We start from the raw sequence: 16896 nt of genomic DNA, 5'->3' as shown, positions 1-16896 counted from the left end.
AACCGTGTAGCTGTAAGACACTAACGCATGAACCTCAACAAGTAACAAGTAAATGTTAGAACTGAAATTAGCTTCTTTTCTCTCTTGGTTTTATATAGAAAAGGCTTCATCATGAAAAGGAGGAAGCTCAAACTGAAGTGAGTTACACCTCCCACAGTGGATTGTGACTCTTGGCTGAATTGAGGTAAGAATGGCTGGCTATTATGAATTTAATGTTGCTACAAATATGGCTGTACAAGGTCTCTTCAGAGGGCTGCAGGTGTGACTCGGGAAGTAGATCACCTGTCTAACAAGTATGAAGTCCTGAGTTCAAACCCCAGTACCACCAAAAAATAAAATTACTTCGGTACTGTACTTTCAGTTCTTTGGGATATATACCCACGAGTGGACTTCTGGGCCATTTCTATGTCTAATTTTTTTTTTTTAGGAATCACTGTACTGTTTCCCACAGAAACTGTATCACTTCCACCCACCAATTACACAACAGTTTGAGCTTCTCTGCATCCTTGCCAACATTTACTGCTTTAAAAAAAATAGTTTCCATTGTATGGATATGAGTTGGGAAGTCACTGTATTTGTGATTGGAAGTTCTTTAGTGATGACTGGTGTTTAGGATGTTTCCATGGAAGTTATCGGCCATTACACTTTGAGGTCTTGTTTCCTTTTTAGAACTGTCCTGAGAGATCAAATAACAGTCACTGTTGTCTGTTGTAAGCTCTTTCATAAAAAGATGAAGAGAGTAGGGATAAACTGTCATTGATCAGAAATATATCCACTATTTACTTCCCAACCAAGAGCTAATGCTCAGGTATGGGTTAATAGTGTGGAAGAAGTATTCTCAATCTAGGAGAGTTTTGTTACTTTACTTAAACAAAAACATTTGACACCTATACATGATGTAAAAGCAAGTGTTCCCATTAATTAGGAAAACAATGGTCTGGGGAAGGGAGTATATTGCAAAGTCTCCTAGAGACTAACTTAATCACCCTAAGTGTTGCCACCCACACTGCCACTCACTTTTATTACAAGTATCTGTTCTGGAATATTTATAGTGCCTAATATTCAATATCCTTTTTTGTTACTGCTGTTTGTTTGCTTGCTTCCTTACTATCGGTCACCCTTTAAAGTGTACATTTTAAGGCCAGGATCTCCTCAGTCCTTTTTAATGAATCCACAGTGTTGGGCACAGTGTCAAGTATACCCAGAATGTGTAAAGTTGTCAATCAATGGAGAAATGAAATAACTATTTTCTATATATCATATCATTTATTGTATTCTTATTCCCTCAATTTTCTAATTTTTACCTAAGCACAATGAAGAAAAACAACAAAAAGTTGGATGATCAAGATGCTCATCCAAAGACAAATGAACAAGATTCCAATCCAAAGACTGATGACCCAGTTGCCCAACTCAACCCACAGCCTCATCCCCCTGGAAATATTAAAAAGAAGATGGATGGAGGAGAGTATGCTCCTTTTGTAGCTCCTCCCACATTAGAGAGCAATTTCATTCAGGTAAATAATACTTGAGTTCTGAATTAAGTTCAGTATTTAATTTTCTCAAAGACAACAAGAACAACAATAAAAAGGCTAGGAAGAGAACTGTTTTCAATGTGGCAAGAGACTACTTGGTATCATTAAGGAGAGCAATTTTGAAAACTTTAAACAACCTGAAATAATTAGTGTTAAAGTGACATCCATATCCCAACAAATTCTTAGGAGGATTTCTGTCCTAATTCCACTGTAATTTTCATTCTAACATAATCTTCCCAGAGTTACACAAAATGATTTTTAGAACATCCTGTCACAGGAAAACATGCAGCTCACTAACTTCTTTTTTAGACTTAGAAGCAAAACATCTACGGTGGAAGTAGAGGTTAGCTTGCGGGTAGAGGGCTTGACTAGCATAGCAAGGCCCCTAGGTTCAATCCCAAGCACTGTGACAGGGATGGAAAGGGGAGGAGAAGAGAGAGGAAGGAAGGGAAGGGTGGGGGAAGGGGGGGGAAAGGAAAGGAGACAAGTAAAGGAAGGGAAGGAGAAAGGAAAGGAAAAGAAGGGAAGGCAGTGATCTGTAACAAACTAGAAATTAAACTAATTTCATTCAGTTCTTAAGGAAAAATCTAACAATATCAGGACAATGGCTTCCTTTCTCTGAGAATGTATTTACATGATGAATGAAACCATTCAGTGCACTGGAAGCAGAACTGACTTTCCTCTAAATATTCAATATTAGAATATACAGATAAAGATCAGAAGGCAGAGATTGGGAGGATCAACGAGACCCCCATCTCAACAAACAAGTCAGGAGTGGTTATATATGCCTATGATTCTAGGTATGCTGGAGGCAGAGGTAGGAAGACATAATCTGAGGCCAGTCTGGACAAGAATAAAAAAAAGTTAAAAAAAAAAAAGACCAGGAGCACGGCTTAGGTGGTAGAGCACCTGTATAGCAAGCCCGTGGCCCTTGAGTTCATACCCTAGTACCTAAAAAAATATATTCAGGCACAGAGATGGAGAAAAGAGCTCAGTGTTGTGGACCACTGCTGTCACCTCACAGAAATGCCACAAGCGACTAGCATTGAACACAGAGCTTGTAACTGGAGCAGCTACTCAGCCCATGTGGCAGAGAATGACAAGGCATGCTCCTTCAGAGGGGCCTTCATCCTTCACAAACATGTCCTAAGTCCTCTCCCCCCCAACCCCCCGCCCCGCCCTGCCACTGGCAGGAGATGCAACCTAGAGATGCCTTCCAAATATGTCTTTCTGACTGAAAATGTGGCTTAGTGGTAGAGTACTTGCCTAGCATGCATAAAGCCCTGGGTTCGATTCCTTAGTACCACATACACTCTACCACTCAAGTGGCAGAGTGCTAGCCTTGAGTAAAAGAAGCTCAAGGACAGTGCCCAGGCCCCAAGTTCAAGGCCCAGGACGGGAGGGAGGGAGGGAGGAAGGGAAGGAGGGAGGGAGAGAGAGAGAGAGAGAGAGAGAGAGAGAGAGAGAGAGAGAGAGAGAGAAAGAAAGAAGGAAGGAAGGAAGGAAGGAAGGAAGGAAGGAAGGAAGGAAGGAAGGAAGGAAGGAAGGAAGGAAGGAAACCAAATACTTCTTTCCTACTAACAATATTTTCAGTTCTCCACCTCTCTTCCTTTGCCCTGTGCAATGTATCTTCTGCACACTAATCACACAGCACGTGTGTCACACTGGAAGGCAGGTAGTGAGCAGACTGAGCACTGTACTGTGTTAAGTCATACCCTATACCCTTTTGCTCTGTCACATCCAACAAAATAGTACATTCAAACAGCAATAGTGACAACTACCAGCAACTCAAAAGAAATGTCTAATAAATAGAGTAGGGCTACAACCTCTTTCGGAACATACTTGGTTTGAATTGGTGAGTTGTACGGGAAGTGAGATTCAAACCTGGGGCCTTTGCATAAGAAAACATGTTTTTAACCATTGACTTATGTGTCTAACCCCTTAAGTGTGTTTTAACTGAACCAGTTTTCATACATCTGAGAAACACAAGTATAGCTCCTCTCTGGCTTCCCTCACATTTCTGTGTACTCATTTTCCAGCCTTTTCTTTTATGAATGAGCAGCAATTACATTGTTTGAGTTTTTGGACTTTGGGGTTTTTACTGATTATATGCCGAGAAACCTGTCCTGTCCACCTAGCAAGTTTGGCTGTACATTGTCCAATTTGTCAGCTAAGGAAAGACTTCCAGGGCTCCATATCCAGAGATGGGCTATTAGTTAGCTGACCTATTGGTAAGTAATCAGGAAGATTGCAAATTTGTTGTTAAACACTGCCATTTCTCTTATTCTTTTATTTATATTCCTTTAAAAACAAGGGTTGCTATGTTGCCCAAACTGACCAAAAACTCCCTGCCTCAGCCTTCTGTCTAGCTGGGTCTACAGGAACATGCCCCTATACCCAGTTTATATAGCATTATTAAAAATTCTGTTGTTGGTTATGTCACTTAGTGGTTGAATACATCCTTTGCATACATGAATTCTTAGGTTTGATCCTACTACTAATAACACAAACTTAAAAATGTATCTAAGAAGTGGCGCTGTGGCTCAAGCAGTAGAGCACTCATCTTGAGCTGAAGAGCACAGGGACAACACCCAAGCTCAGAGTTCAAGCCCCACAACCGACCAAAAAAAGAAAAATGTAACTAAGACAAAAGTGAGAGCCAAACTTCCTAATTCCTAATTTTCACTATATTTTATTATCTCAAGTCTTGGAAATGTTTTGCAAGGTCTATACTCAACAATATGTGCTACTCATCTTTTTTTTTTTTTTTTTGCCAGTCCTGGGCTTGAACTCAGGGCTAGGCAGTCCCTGAGTTTCATTTGCTCACAGCTTATACTCTACCACTTGAGCCACAGGACCACTTCCAGCTGTGTATGTGGTGCTAAGGAATTGAACACAGGGCTTCATGCATGCTAGGCAAGCACTCTACCACTAAGCCACATTCCCAGCCCATACTTATCTTTTATGGTACTAATTTATTTTAGTTTTTGGCAGTGTGGGGCTTGAACTCAGGACCTGGTTGCTATCCCTAAGCTCTTTCCCTCAAGGCTAGCATTCTACCACTTTGAGCCACACCTCCATTTCCAGTTTTCTGGTAATTAATTGGAGATATGACTCTCATGGACTTTCCTGCCCAGGGCTCTGAACCACACTCAGACCTCAGCCTCCTGAGTAGGTAGAATTACAGGTATGGGCCACCAACACCTGGGCATCAGTAAATATTTTAAATAAACAACTTCCATGAGCTGACTTAAATGTTTTAAATATTACTACCTTTAGCCCACTTTCTCAGCTAAGTCCAGACCCTCCTTAGCTATTCTATAACATCTTGAACTGTAACTTAGTGACAGTAATAGTCTCTCTAGTTGTATTAGGTTTGCCTTCCCTGTGGACCTCCCTAAGTCAAGCACTGTGTCTGCTCACTGTGGTATCTCCAAAAGTTAACAAAGGCAAGTAAAAAAGTAAGAAAGCTCCGTTTCTTTCCTGGCATCGCTTCCACTGCTCTGGTATGCCAGGATGTTAAGCCATGCCCTTCATCAAAAACTCCTTCCTATGTGTTGTATTCAGGTCAACAGGAGAGGTGAATCCATTTACCTTCATAACCGAGCCAACTGGGTGACTGTAGGCATGTGTTCTTCCAGTCCCACTAACAAGATCCCCAACGTGATGCTGCTGGCATATCTGACATCTGGTACTGAAAAAGATAAGGGACCCTTCTTCAAAAGTCTCCTGACATCACCACCTCCCTCTAAAGCAAAGCTGGTTCTTACCAGGTGAGTCACAGAGAAGAGTCACAAATCCCTCTGAGCCAGGTACCCATAGCTTTCCTCCTGTAATTCTAGTTACTGAGAACACTGAGGCCTAGAGGATTGAAGTTCAAAGCCAGCCCAGTCAGAAAAATTCCACCATTCCCATCTCTAACAAAAAGTGGAGCTCAAAGCTGGAAGCATGGCTCAACTAGGCGAGTGCCAGCCATGTGCAAGAAAGCTGAGAAAATGCGTGAGGACCTGAGTTCAAGTGGCCTAAGTCAAGCACTATGTCTGCTTGCTGCGGTATCTCCAAAAGTTAACATATGCAAGTGAAAAAGTGGATGCATCATGCTTCGGTTCCCTTTCCATAGTGGCACTATCTACATACATCAGAATATCTTAGAAAATATCTTTATTCCTGTGGAGCTGAAAACAGAAATACAGATGAAATTGCTTTAAAGGAGAACCCTGCTATAAATAATAGTAACATTAAAGTGTGGGAAAGTAGCTTGTGACAAAGGCAGTCAAACAGAAGCTAGCTAATAATAATACAAATTTAAAAAGCAACATAACAGGAGCTGAAGAATCATAATAGCAAGCTACCTCTCCCATCAGCATCCATCAGAATTCTCAGCCACTCACTTGCTCTAGAATCTTTTCAAGATACTTCTCTAAGCCTAGACTAGTTAGGATTACTTAAAATGACAATTTCTCTGTAAGGAGTTGATGTTCTGATTTGTTTCTAAGTACATCAGAGTCTCTGGTACGTATCTAAGATGAGAGAACTCTCAGGAGTTTCCTCCCAGACCTAAATGGGACACAAGCCTGTTTTCCTGAATCTCACTCTTCAAGCTGCTACAAAATACAAAGGGACTATATGTTTGTCGTTTCTATTGATACTGTTCCATTTGCATTTGTTTGCAGGTTTCTTCCTCTGCAGTTTTTGACTCTTTCTGTGCATGATGCTAAGAATTTTCGCCTCAAAGTAAAGCTAGTAAGTGGCCGTGTCTACTATTTGCAGCTCAGTGCCCCTGTAAACAAACAGGAGGCCTTATTTTCCCAATGGGTGGACCTCATCTCTGTCCTGGATCAGGAGAAAGCTAAAGCCCCCAAAGTGCCAGAAGGCTCCAGCACCTCTGAAGGCACAAACAGCACAGAAGCCACAGGCTCAGGGGACATCATGGATATTACAACGTGCACGGGTCTGCAGAGCCCCTTCCTGTACACGTATACAGACCCCTCCCACGTATCAGGGAGCATAGATTTCTCAGAAACCACCGACATCACTGATGTCACCGATGTCACTGACATTCCAGAAAGTGAGCACCCAGAAATGCCAGATGTAAGAATTGTCACAGAAGTCACAGAAGTTGTAGACACCACAGAAGGCACAGAGATTCCTGATAACATGAATGTCTCAGAGGTCACGGTGGTATTTGAAAATGATGACATAATAAGGGCAAAACAAGAAGAGAACTTACGTAACATGGAAGACTTTAATGTTTTAACAATCAAGCACTGGAGCAACCGCCAAGATCATAGTTCTCAGGTAGCTGACATTGATGATAAAAAATGCTATGGAATTTAATCTGAGTTACACAATGTTAACCATGAGATCCAATCTCTAAATCCTAGTAGTAAAGGAGTTGTAAGATATCTCCTGAAACATGACCCCTTCTTACCATTGAACTTAACCTGCCATCAGTGTGATGGAGAAAGCTAGGATCAGAAGACCTGGGATAGAATCTTGACCTTGAACATCAGTTGTATAAATAGCTAAATCAGTAAACTGACAAGAGAGCACAGTTTGCTCATCTCTAAAATCAGGATATTAATATACTGTCAGGGTTATTGTTAAGGTTGAACTGGGTATAGAAGTGCTCAGGACCTGAAAGATTAGTATGAAATTTCAGTAAGAAAAGGTAAGGGTGGAAACTGGAAAATAAAAAAAGTGACTGGCCTTAGAAAAGGTCAGAAGTAGGTAAACACAGAGCCACAGGATGTTTAATTCTGAGAATTAAACATTCTTGAGTCTAAGTTAGCTTATTGAGGTACTGCCATAGTATCTGGCAAGCAACTGGAGAAATTTGTTAAATAAATTATTACTCTGCAGTTATTTTTTTTTTAAGTTGAAGTATGTTTCTTGGCTGGGAAAAATGTTCATGATATAAACTTGAGTGAAAAATGAAGACTATATTTTCTAATGTATAAAAATACATTTTTTCATATGTATGCTCAAAGAGAAAAAAATACATATTGTCAGGGCTGGGAAGGTGGCTCAGTGGTAGAGTAGTTGCCTTGCATGGATGAGGCCCTGGGTTTGATTCCTCAACACCACATAAGCAGAAAAAGCTGGAAGTTGTGCTGTGGCTAAAGAAGTAGAGCACTAGCCTTGAGCTGAGGGACAGTGCCCAGGCCCAGAGTTCAAGCCCCACAACTGCCAAAAAACAAAAACAAAACAAAACAAAAATAGAGATCTCTATTTTGGTCTGGGAAGGTGGCTCAGTGATAGAGTGCTTGCCTTGCATACATGAGGCCCTGGATTCGATTCCTCAGTACCACATATGCAGAAAAAGCCAGAAGTGGCACTGTGGCTCAAGTGATAGAGCATTAGCCTTGAGCTGAAGAGCTGAGGGACAGCGCCCAGGCCCAGAGTTCAGGCCCCATGACCAAAAAAACAAACAAACAAACAAAAAACAGCCACATATTGCTTATTTCTAGACTATAGGATTACAGATAGTTTATGTCTTACTTCCAAATTCTGTTTCCTAATGTAAAAGGGTAGGGGGGTGAGAGTGCCAGTACTAGGACTTAAACTCAGCCCCATACTCCCTCTTGGCTTTCTAAGCCAAAGGTGTTACTCTACCCTATGAGTCATATCTCTACCTCTGAATTTTTCTAGTTAATTGGAAATAAAAGTCTCAGGGAATTTTCTGCCCAGGCCCATTTCAAATTGCATCCTCCAGATCTCAGCCTCCTGAGTAGCTAAATTACAGGTATGAGCCACCAAGACCCAGAAAGTAGTTTTTATTCAGGAAAAATTCAAGTAGTTGTGTACAATTTCTAATGACAGGAAGAAGAGGTTTATAATAATAAAAATGTTCAGTAAAAATGTACACAGCAGAGGTTAGGGGCATGGCTAGCCAATAAATGAAAGTGTCAGGTACTGAAATCAAGTCCTGGCCTCGGACCTAAAAAAAAATTGTAAGCAAAACTTCAAAATGACCTCAAAGAACACAAAAGTAAACACAAAGTACACAAAAGGAATAAATAGAAAAAGACTCAGCTAGCTAGAGGAGCAGCTATGTCTGGGCAGCAGCATCCTGTAAAGAATATTTTCTACTTTTTACTTCTTCACTCCTCAAAGGACTTTCGAAACTTACTGCGTTTAATAAGTATGCAGTAAGTTTCCTGTCAGAAAATACACTTTATCTTTATGGGATTACATTGCTGCAATATGTTCAAGGAAGCAATTGAAGGAATGCACTGGGTGTGGCCACAGGAGGAGGAAGGAACAGTGGTAAGGAGCTCCAGAGAGACAGGCCTGCCCACTGGCTGAGCCATTGCTCTGAGGCCTCAGTGAGACATTCTGTTACAGTCAGTGACTGGGACAGGTAGCATACTGACAGGAACCAGGATATTAAGAGACAGACAGATTTTAAATTTTAAGTACAGGGCTGGGCGCCGGTGGCTCACAACTGTAATCCTAGCTACTTAGGAGGCTGAGATCTGAGGATCATGGTTTAAAGCCAGCCCAGGAAGGAAAGTCCGTGAGATTTTTATTTCTAATCAACGACTGCAAAACTGGAAGTGGCACTGTGGCTCAAGCGGTAGAGCACTTGCCTTGAGCTGAAGAGCACAGGGACAGCGCCCAAGCCCAGAGTTCAAGCCCCATGACCGATCAAAAAAATAATTTTTTTTTAAGTACAGGTTCTAAGACTTTGTAAAACTTCTTTAGTATTATAAGTTAGCCACTCTCAATTAAGAGCAACCTCACATTGGACAGTAGGTGAGACAAGGCCTTTTGGGAAAAACCTTAAGGAGTGCTATAATGAGTGCTGATTGTCTGTGAGGTGACACTGCATACATGACAAGATGAACTTTTGAATGTGCCATCAGCTTTGAATTCCCAAGTCCCTCCCTCTAATGCCAGCCTGGCCTCTTTCCGTTGGCATACAGCAACCTCTGGGTTTCTGCTACTGGACCCAGGCACCCACCACACTCAGTAAATACAAATTAAGTGATGAGTGGATGAAATACTGCTCCACAAACAAGCCATTGCTGTGTTATGTGCTTTTTTTTGGTCTGGTCATGGGGCCTGAACTCTAGGCCTGGGCCCTGTCCCTCAGCTCTTCAGCTCAAGGCTATTGCTCTACCACTTGAGCCACAGTGCCACTTCCAGCTTTTTTTTTTTTCTGCTTATGTGGTGCTGAGGAATCGAACCCAGGGCCTCATGCATGCAAGGCAAGCACTCTACCACTGAGCCACCTTCCCAGCCCTGTGTTACGTGCTTTTATTACCTGACTTGTTTCTGCTTATTCTCTTCAAGGAAAAAATTGAAAATATCTTGAAACATGGATGTCTACGAAATACAAAAAGTAAAACTGAAATAAGGGACACAAAACATGTTACCATCTCAAACATAACACTGACTTTCCAAGGTGAAAAATGTTTTCAGACTACACTGACTCCTCCAAAACATGAAGGAAAGAAACACAAAGATGACATCCCTGAAGAAAAGAGAGCTGATTTTAAAAAGAAAGTTTCCAAGGCTGCAGAATCTAGGTAAGTAGGGCAGGAAAAGGTGGGGATTCTAAGGCTGTGGTAATGTAAATAGGTATATGCTTCAATGGCCCTGGGATGTCAGACTCTGAATATTCTCAGGTAGAGAATATTCATTTCATTCAACCTTGGTTAATTTTTATTTCCACACCAGATGCTTACACCCCTTGGTATTCTGGTTACCAACCTGGTGCCAATTCTATGTGCTTTAGTAAATATCACAAAATCATATTTTGAAGTTAAGGCATTGAGTCTTATACAAATGGTGGGTAGTTTTTTCCTTTCTTTTCTTTTCTTTTTTTTGTCAGTAGTGGGGGTTGAATTCTGGGCGTAGGCACTGTCCCTGAGGTCCTCAGCTCAAGGCAAGTGCTCTACCACTTGAGCCACAGCACCACTTTGGTTTTCTAGTGGTTAATTAGAGATAAGAGTCTCACAGACTTTCCTGATGGGGAGTAGCTTTGAATTGCAAGCCTTAGATCTCAGCCTCCTGAGTAGCTAAGATTACAGGCATGAGCCACCAGCACCCAGCTTTCTTCAGTTTTTATGCTTCTTATATTTTCTTCTTTCTGCATTTTCTATGGATCCCTTTTATTTCTCTATACTGCCAACAATAATCTGAAAGAATCATTTTCATAATTTCAGGAGCTTTTCTACAAAGTTAATTATAAGCCAAATGTGAGTGAGCATAAAGTGTTATAACGATGAAAGGGAATCTGATCATTTTGGATTAACATCTAAAAAGAAACCTATCTAGGGGCTGGGAAGGTGGCTCAGTGGTAGAGCGCATGCCTTGCATGCCAGAGGCCCTGGGTTCGATTCCTCAGCACCACATAAGCAAAAAGAAAAAAGCTGGAAGTAGCGCTGTGGCTCAAGTGGTAGAGCGCTAGCCTTGAGCTGAAGAGCTGAGGGACAGCGCCCAGGCCCAGAGTTCAGGCCCTATGACCGGACCCAAAAAAAAAAAAAAAACCTATCTAAATGCATATATACGGCTGAATGTGATGTTCATGCCTATCGTCCCACCTACTCTAGTCTAAGGGAGGAGGCTCCTTTGAGCCAAGCAGTTCCAGAATAGCTTGGATAACAGCAAAACTGCATTAAAAGAAAAGATTAGTAAAAATGAAAATGAGAAATGTAATTCATTATCCACTTTTTTAAATGCATAAAAGAGAGTGAGACAGAGAAAGTGAAGCTGAGCACCAGTATTTCACATTTATAATCCTACCTACTCAGGAGACTGAGATCTAAGGATCATGTTCAAAGTCAGCCCAGGCAGGAAAATCCATGAGACATTTATCTCTAATAATTATTCAGAAAAAGCCAGTGCTGTGGCTCAGATAGCCTGGAACACAAAGAAGCCCAGGGATAGCACCCAGACCCTGAGTTCAAGCTCCAGGACCAACAACAACAACAACAAAAAGAGGATGGGTATAGAGCTAGAGCAATTGTCTAGCATGAACAAAACCCTGGGTTCAATCCTTAGCACTTAAAAAAAATGCACTCAGGAATATGTGCATATGTGTTTAAGAACAGGAAGACAAGAAAAATCAATGGAAATATGAAATTAACTAGAAAATTCTTAAATAATTTGAAGTATTGAATAGATCTTATTTGATTCTTCCAAAAGAACAACTAAAGACAGTTTTAAGGGTAGGGCAGTACTGAGGTTTGAACTTATGGCCTCATAGTTGCTAGTCAGGAGCTCTACCACTAGAGCCACACTCTATCCCTTTTTGCTTTAGTGCTTTGTTTTGCTTTGCTTTTCAAATAGGGCCTCTTGTTTTAATCAAGAACAGCCTGGACTTTGATCCACCTACTAGTACTTTGTACCCAGCTGGGATAACAGGCAGAATCCACCGTACCCAGCTTATTGACTGAGATGGGATTCTTATTAATGTTTTGCCCAGACTGGCCCTGAACATTAGCCTCCTATCTCTGGCTCCTATGTAGCTAGGATTATAGGCATGAATCACCAAGGGATAGCTGTGTTTTTATTTTTAAGATTAAAATTGAAAGCTTCAAAGATTAGTCAAAATGTTATCAAGGAAGATTATGTTCAATTTTGCTTATTAACTTGGAAACTTTAAATCAAGTAAAAGGACAAAAATGGCCTAACAGGCACAATCAGAAACTAGGAACTTGAAAAAATAGAAAATAAATTGTCGGAGCTACAACTGAAGAATATGTGAAGAGGGAAGGAGAGAGAGAAAGGTGTTACATAGGTAGTCAAGAGCAGCATCTCTGAAAAAACACAAATTTGATCAGAGAACTGAAAAAATAAGTTCTGTAAGAAAGACTTCCAAGCTGTATAACAATTACAAATATCTTCTAAATAATTTTACATACATACATGCATGCATAATAAGAGAATAGGGAAAGAATACATTAGCTTTATGGATAAAGTAACTGACAAGATTTTGTAAAAGATTCAATTCACAAATGATTTAAGGACAGGAACAGTAAATTTACCCCATAGACTAAAGTTGAAGGGGAGGAATTAGCCTCATGAATAATAAAGAAAGATAAGTTAAGCAACAATCAATAGGCATTTTGCTGGATGTTCCTACACTCAGGCTGCCACTAGAGGGACGGGAGCTTTCTGTAGAGTCTTCACATTGTATGCCTTGACTCAAAATCCTACCAAAATCGAGGGCAAGGAAAGCAAAAGGAACATAACTTAAGAGACCCACAGCCATGAAATCAGAGGAATGTTTGTTTAAGCTCCTAGGCAAGGCACTTCTCCTCCATACCACAGCCTCTAGGTGTAAGTCCTGATTGTCTGCTCAGGTGAGACATTATTTGATATCTAGGGTTCCCGCACTGGTTCTCCAAGGAGGGTTGCGGGACCTGCTGCAGCATAACAGTGTCACTTGAGGACTTGTTAGAGGTGTAAGTTCCTCAAGCTCCACACCATTTTACTGAATAATAAACTCTGGTGATGGAGCATGATGTTCTGAGTTTTGATACTCTTCTACATTATTCTAATGCATGCTGAATTTTGAGAATTATTGCCTTACTGAGAAGCCAATCCTAATTAAAAGTGAGTTTAGCAAGGGTTCTTCTCTCCTGAGTCCTCAGGGTAAAAATAAGAATTTCCTCTTTAAGCTGGGTGCTGGTCATTCACGCCTGTAATCTTAGCTACTCAGGAAGCTGAGATGTGAGAATCATGATTTGAAGCCAGCCCAGGGAAGGAAAGTCCATGATCTCCACTAAAGTACTCAGAAAAAGCCAGAAGCAATGCTATGGTTCAAGTGGTGGAGTGCAAAAAGAAGCTCAGGGAAGTGCCCAGACCCAGAGTTCAAGCCCCAGGACTGGCAAAATTATAGCCATAGGAAGAAGAACCATCAGCTCACATTTAAGGGAGCCTTGTAGGAATCTTCCCATGTAACCAGGAGCTAACATTGCTGTTTTCACTCACAGATACTGTCCTATATTGAGAGCCCAAAACTAACTGAACTGCAGATGTGTCCCCCTCCCCTCCCCTCCTTTCCCCTCCCCTCCCCTTCCCTTCCCTTCTATTTTGTTGCTGAGCACTGTGAATCCAGGGGCAGTACTACTGAGCTACATTCTCAGCCTTATTTTTTTTAATTTTGAGATAGAGCCTCACTATTTTGCCAGGCTGGCCTCAAATTTGTAATCATCCTACCTTAGCCTCTCAAGTTAGGATTATAGATAATGTGTGCCACCATCAGTGACCAGACCACTGATCTATTATTTCTTTCTTCTTTTCTTTTTTGCACCAGTACTGAGGCTTGAAGTCAGGGCCTGGGTGCTTGCCTATAGCTTTTTTTTTTTTTTGAGGGGGGGGGGATGTCCAGTCATGGGGCCTGAACTCTGGGCCTAGGCTCTGTCCCTCAGCTCTTCAGCTCAAGGCTAGTGCTCTACCACTTGAGCCACAGCGCCACTTCCGGCTTTTTTCTTTTTGCTTATGAGGTGCTGAGGAATCGAACCCAGGGCCTCATGCATGCAAGGCAAACGCTCTACCACTGAGCCACCTTCCCAGCCCCTTGCCTATAGCTTTTTCATTCAAGGCAGGCACACTCTATCACTTGAGCCAGAGTTCCAGTTCTACCTTTTTGATGGTTACTTGAAGTTAAGAGTCACACAGATTTTCCTACTTGAGCTGGCTTTGAACCATGATCCTTAGATCTCAGCCTCCTGAGTAGCTAGAATTACAGGCATAAGCTACCAGTTCTGGGGCCTTAACTTTTTTTTAACATTAAAAATCACAAAAGAAAGGGTGACATTATCCAAAGATAAATACTCATTACCTACTTATGTAACTGTAACCCCTCTGTATATTACCTTTATAATAACAATAAAATTAATTACAAAGACAAAATTTTAGGATGCACACTGCTCTGCAAGTGATATTTTGTTATTGTCATGATTACAATCACTATTAGAAATGCTGAGAATCCATGCAAATAGAAAAAAATCATAGAATTTAAAAATATGAAGTATGTTAGAATCCAACAAATCTCAAATTACTAGACCCTGTCCTTTAGCTTCCTATGCCATTAATCCACTGACTTTGCTGGAGCCCCCCCCCCCAATTATTCTAAATAATCCTCTTAAATTCAACTTAACCCACGTAGGAACATAATGACTAGTTGGAATCTAATTTGAGAATGTTAATTACAAATGAAAGATGTTATACTCTAGGAGCAAAATGGAATTCATCGACGCTTAATTCCAGGGACATTTGTAGAACTTAAGACAATGAGGTTGATGAAAAGTCCCGTATTCTTCTTCTTCTCTAACAGTAACACTTCAATAACACTTCATACCTGTGTACTTTGAATACTGAAAACAAAACTAAGCAATGACCTTGCTGAATATTTTACTGTTTCACTAGATTTTAAAATGTAAACAATTTAAATCTAGATTGAAACAAAGGTGATAGAAACTTAAAATTCTACTCTGCCACTTTAGGTCTTTTAAAAATGAAGAATTTATAACACATTATAATCCTTCTCTTACCTCAACAATAGTGTTGCCATGACACTTGTTTTGAAGAGAATAATAGCTTTGTTTCAATTTTAAGTAAATTTACTTAAAATTTTTTCTTAAAAAAAAAAAAAGCCAGGTGCTGGTGGCTCACACCTATAATCCTAGCTACTGAGGAGGCTGAGATCTGAGGATCACGGTTCAAAGCCAGCCCGGGCAGAAAAGTCTGTGAGACTCTTATCTCCAATAAAAACCACTAGAAAACCGGAAATGGCATTGTAGCTCAAGAGGTAGAGCACTCCCCTTGAGCTGAAGAGCTGAGGGACAGCACCCAGGCCCAGAGTACAAGCCCCACAACTGACAAAAAAAAAAAAAATAAATATATATATATAAAATTAAGCTAGCTGCCAGTGGCCCATGCCTGTAATCCTAGCTACTCAGGAGGTTGAGATCTGAGGATCACAGTCCAAGTCAGCCCAGGCAGAAAAATCTATGAGACCTGTCTCACAGCAAAAAGCCAGAAGTGGAGCTGTGGCTCAAATGGTAGTACCATCCTTGAACAAAAAAGCTAAGGGACAGCACCCAGACCTAGTATTTAGCTTTCATTTAAACCACTAACCATAAAATCTTCAGAAAACGACTATTTTTAGTTCTTAAAAGATCAATTATAAAGCCAGATCTGGTGGCTCATGCTTGTAATCCTAGCTAGTTGGAAGGCTGAGATCTGAGGATTTCAGTTCCAAGCCAGCTCTGGTAGGAAAGTCTGTGAGACTCTCATTTCCACTTAACCACCAGAAAACCATAAGTGGTACTGTGGCTCAAATGCTACAGCACTCACCTTGAGCTTGAATTCAGGTCCTGGGCCCTGTCCCTGAGCCTCTCTTTGTGCTCAAGGCTGGTGCTCTATCACTTGAGCCACAGCACCATTTCTGGCTTTTGAGTGTTTGGGGTTTTTTTTTAATTGAGATAAGAGTCTCACAGGGACTTTTCTGCCTGAGCTGGCTTTGAACCGTGATCCTCAGATCTCAGCCTCCTGAGTAGCTAGGACCACTGACATGAGCCACCAATACTTGACTTTTCTAACCTACTTCTGTCAGAATTTTCCTCAGGTTTCTACACAATTAACTTTATTTACATAAGCCCCTGAGTGTAGCAGCAACTAGCCTCTCCTGAGACTGAAAGACTGTGAATACCAGCAACCTCACTGAGTGACTGGTGAGAAATACATAAAAATAGATTGCATTTTGTTACATAAAATTTGCTTGTATGGCTTTTACAGGTCAAATAACTTGTAAGTAAATATTTTTAATATTAGAGTCAATAACAGCCTAGCTTTGATCAACATGATTCATTACTACCATAAAGCATTTAGAGAATGACTAGTTATCTCACACCCAGAAATTCTTTACTAAATACTTGTGGCCATGGTTGCAAACCTTTGAAATGTGATGTTTATTTGTACAGGTTCATGAAAAAGGATTCAAAGACTTCAGGTATGAAATGAATTTCATTACATTTTTCATGGTGATTTTTGGTGTGCAGGAGTCACCTGTGGTTTTTTTGAATAGTACAACAGCTGAGAGCAAAAGGAACCGGCAAGATAATTCTGATACATTCCCTTTTGTGGTTTTGCTCTAGTTCTTCAGGCAGAATCCAAAACACAATAGTATTTGTAAGGGGAACTGTCTACCACAAAATGCTTGACAATATTTTCTCCCCACTTCCATCGTTAGCCTCTTATACCCTATCTCCCTATCCACGGGCACTGATGTTTTGAGGAGATGTAGTTTCTTCTATATTCCTATCTCTAAGAATCTTTCACTCCTAACAACAACTGTTTGACATGGAGATTGTCTTAGAGACTGCCTGGAATCTCTCCCTTTGCT

The 16896-nt window shown here is 40.8% G+C and overlaps 1 protein-coding gene across 1 annotated transcript in view; it reads left to right on the top strand.

Annotated features, from left to right (window-relative positions):
- The first annotated feature begins 1313 nt into the window (after positions 1-1313).
- The window catches only part of Fam71d (family with sequence similarity 71 member D), a 34989-nt gene continuing 19406 nt past the window's right edge, over positions 1314-16896 (top strand). The window contains exons 1-4 of the mRNA XM_042691847.1: positions 1314-1514; positions 5100-5305; positions 6206-6755; positions 9828-10066. Coding sequence (XP_042547781.1) covers positions 1314-1514; positions 5100-5305; positions 6206-6755; positions 9828-10066 — 1196 coding nt within the window. The remainder of the gene's footprint in view (positions 1515-5099; positions 5306-6205; positions 6756-9827; positions 10067-16896) is intronic.

The sequence above is a fragment of the Dipodomys spectabilis genome, unplaced genomic scaffold (genome assembly GCF_019054845.1).
Source record: "Dipodomys spectabilis isolate Male_0828 unplaced genomic scaffold, ASM1905484v1 ptg000146l, whole genome shotgun sequence".
NCBI lineage: Eukaryota > Metazoa > Chordata > Mammalia > Rodentia > Heteromyidae > Dipodomys > Dipodomys spectabilis.
This window is presented reverse-complemented; position numbering and strand designations above follow the sequence as displayed.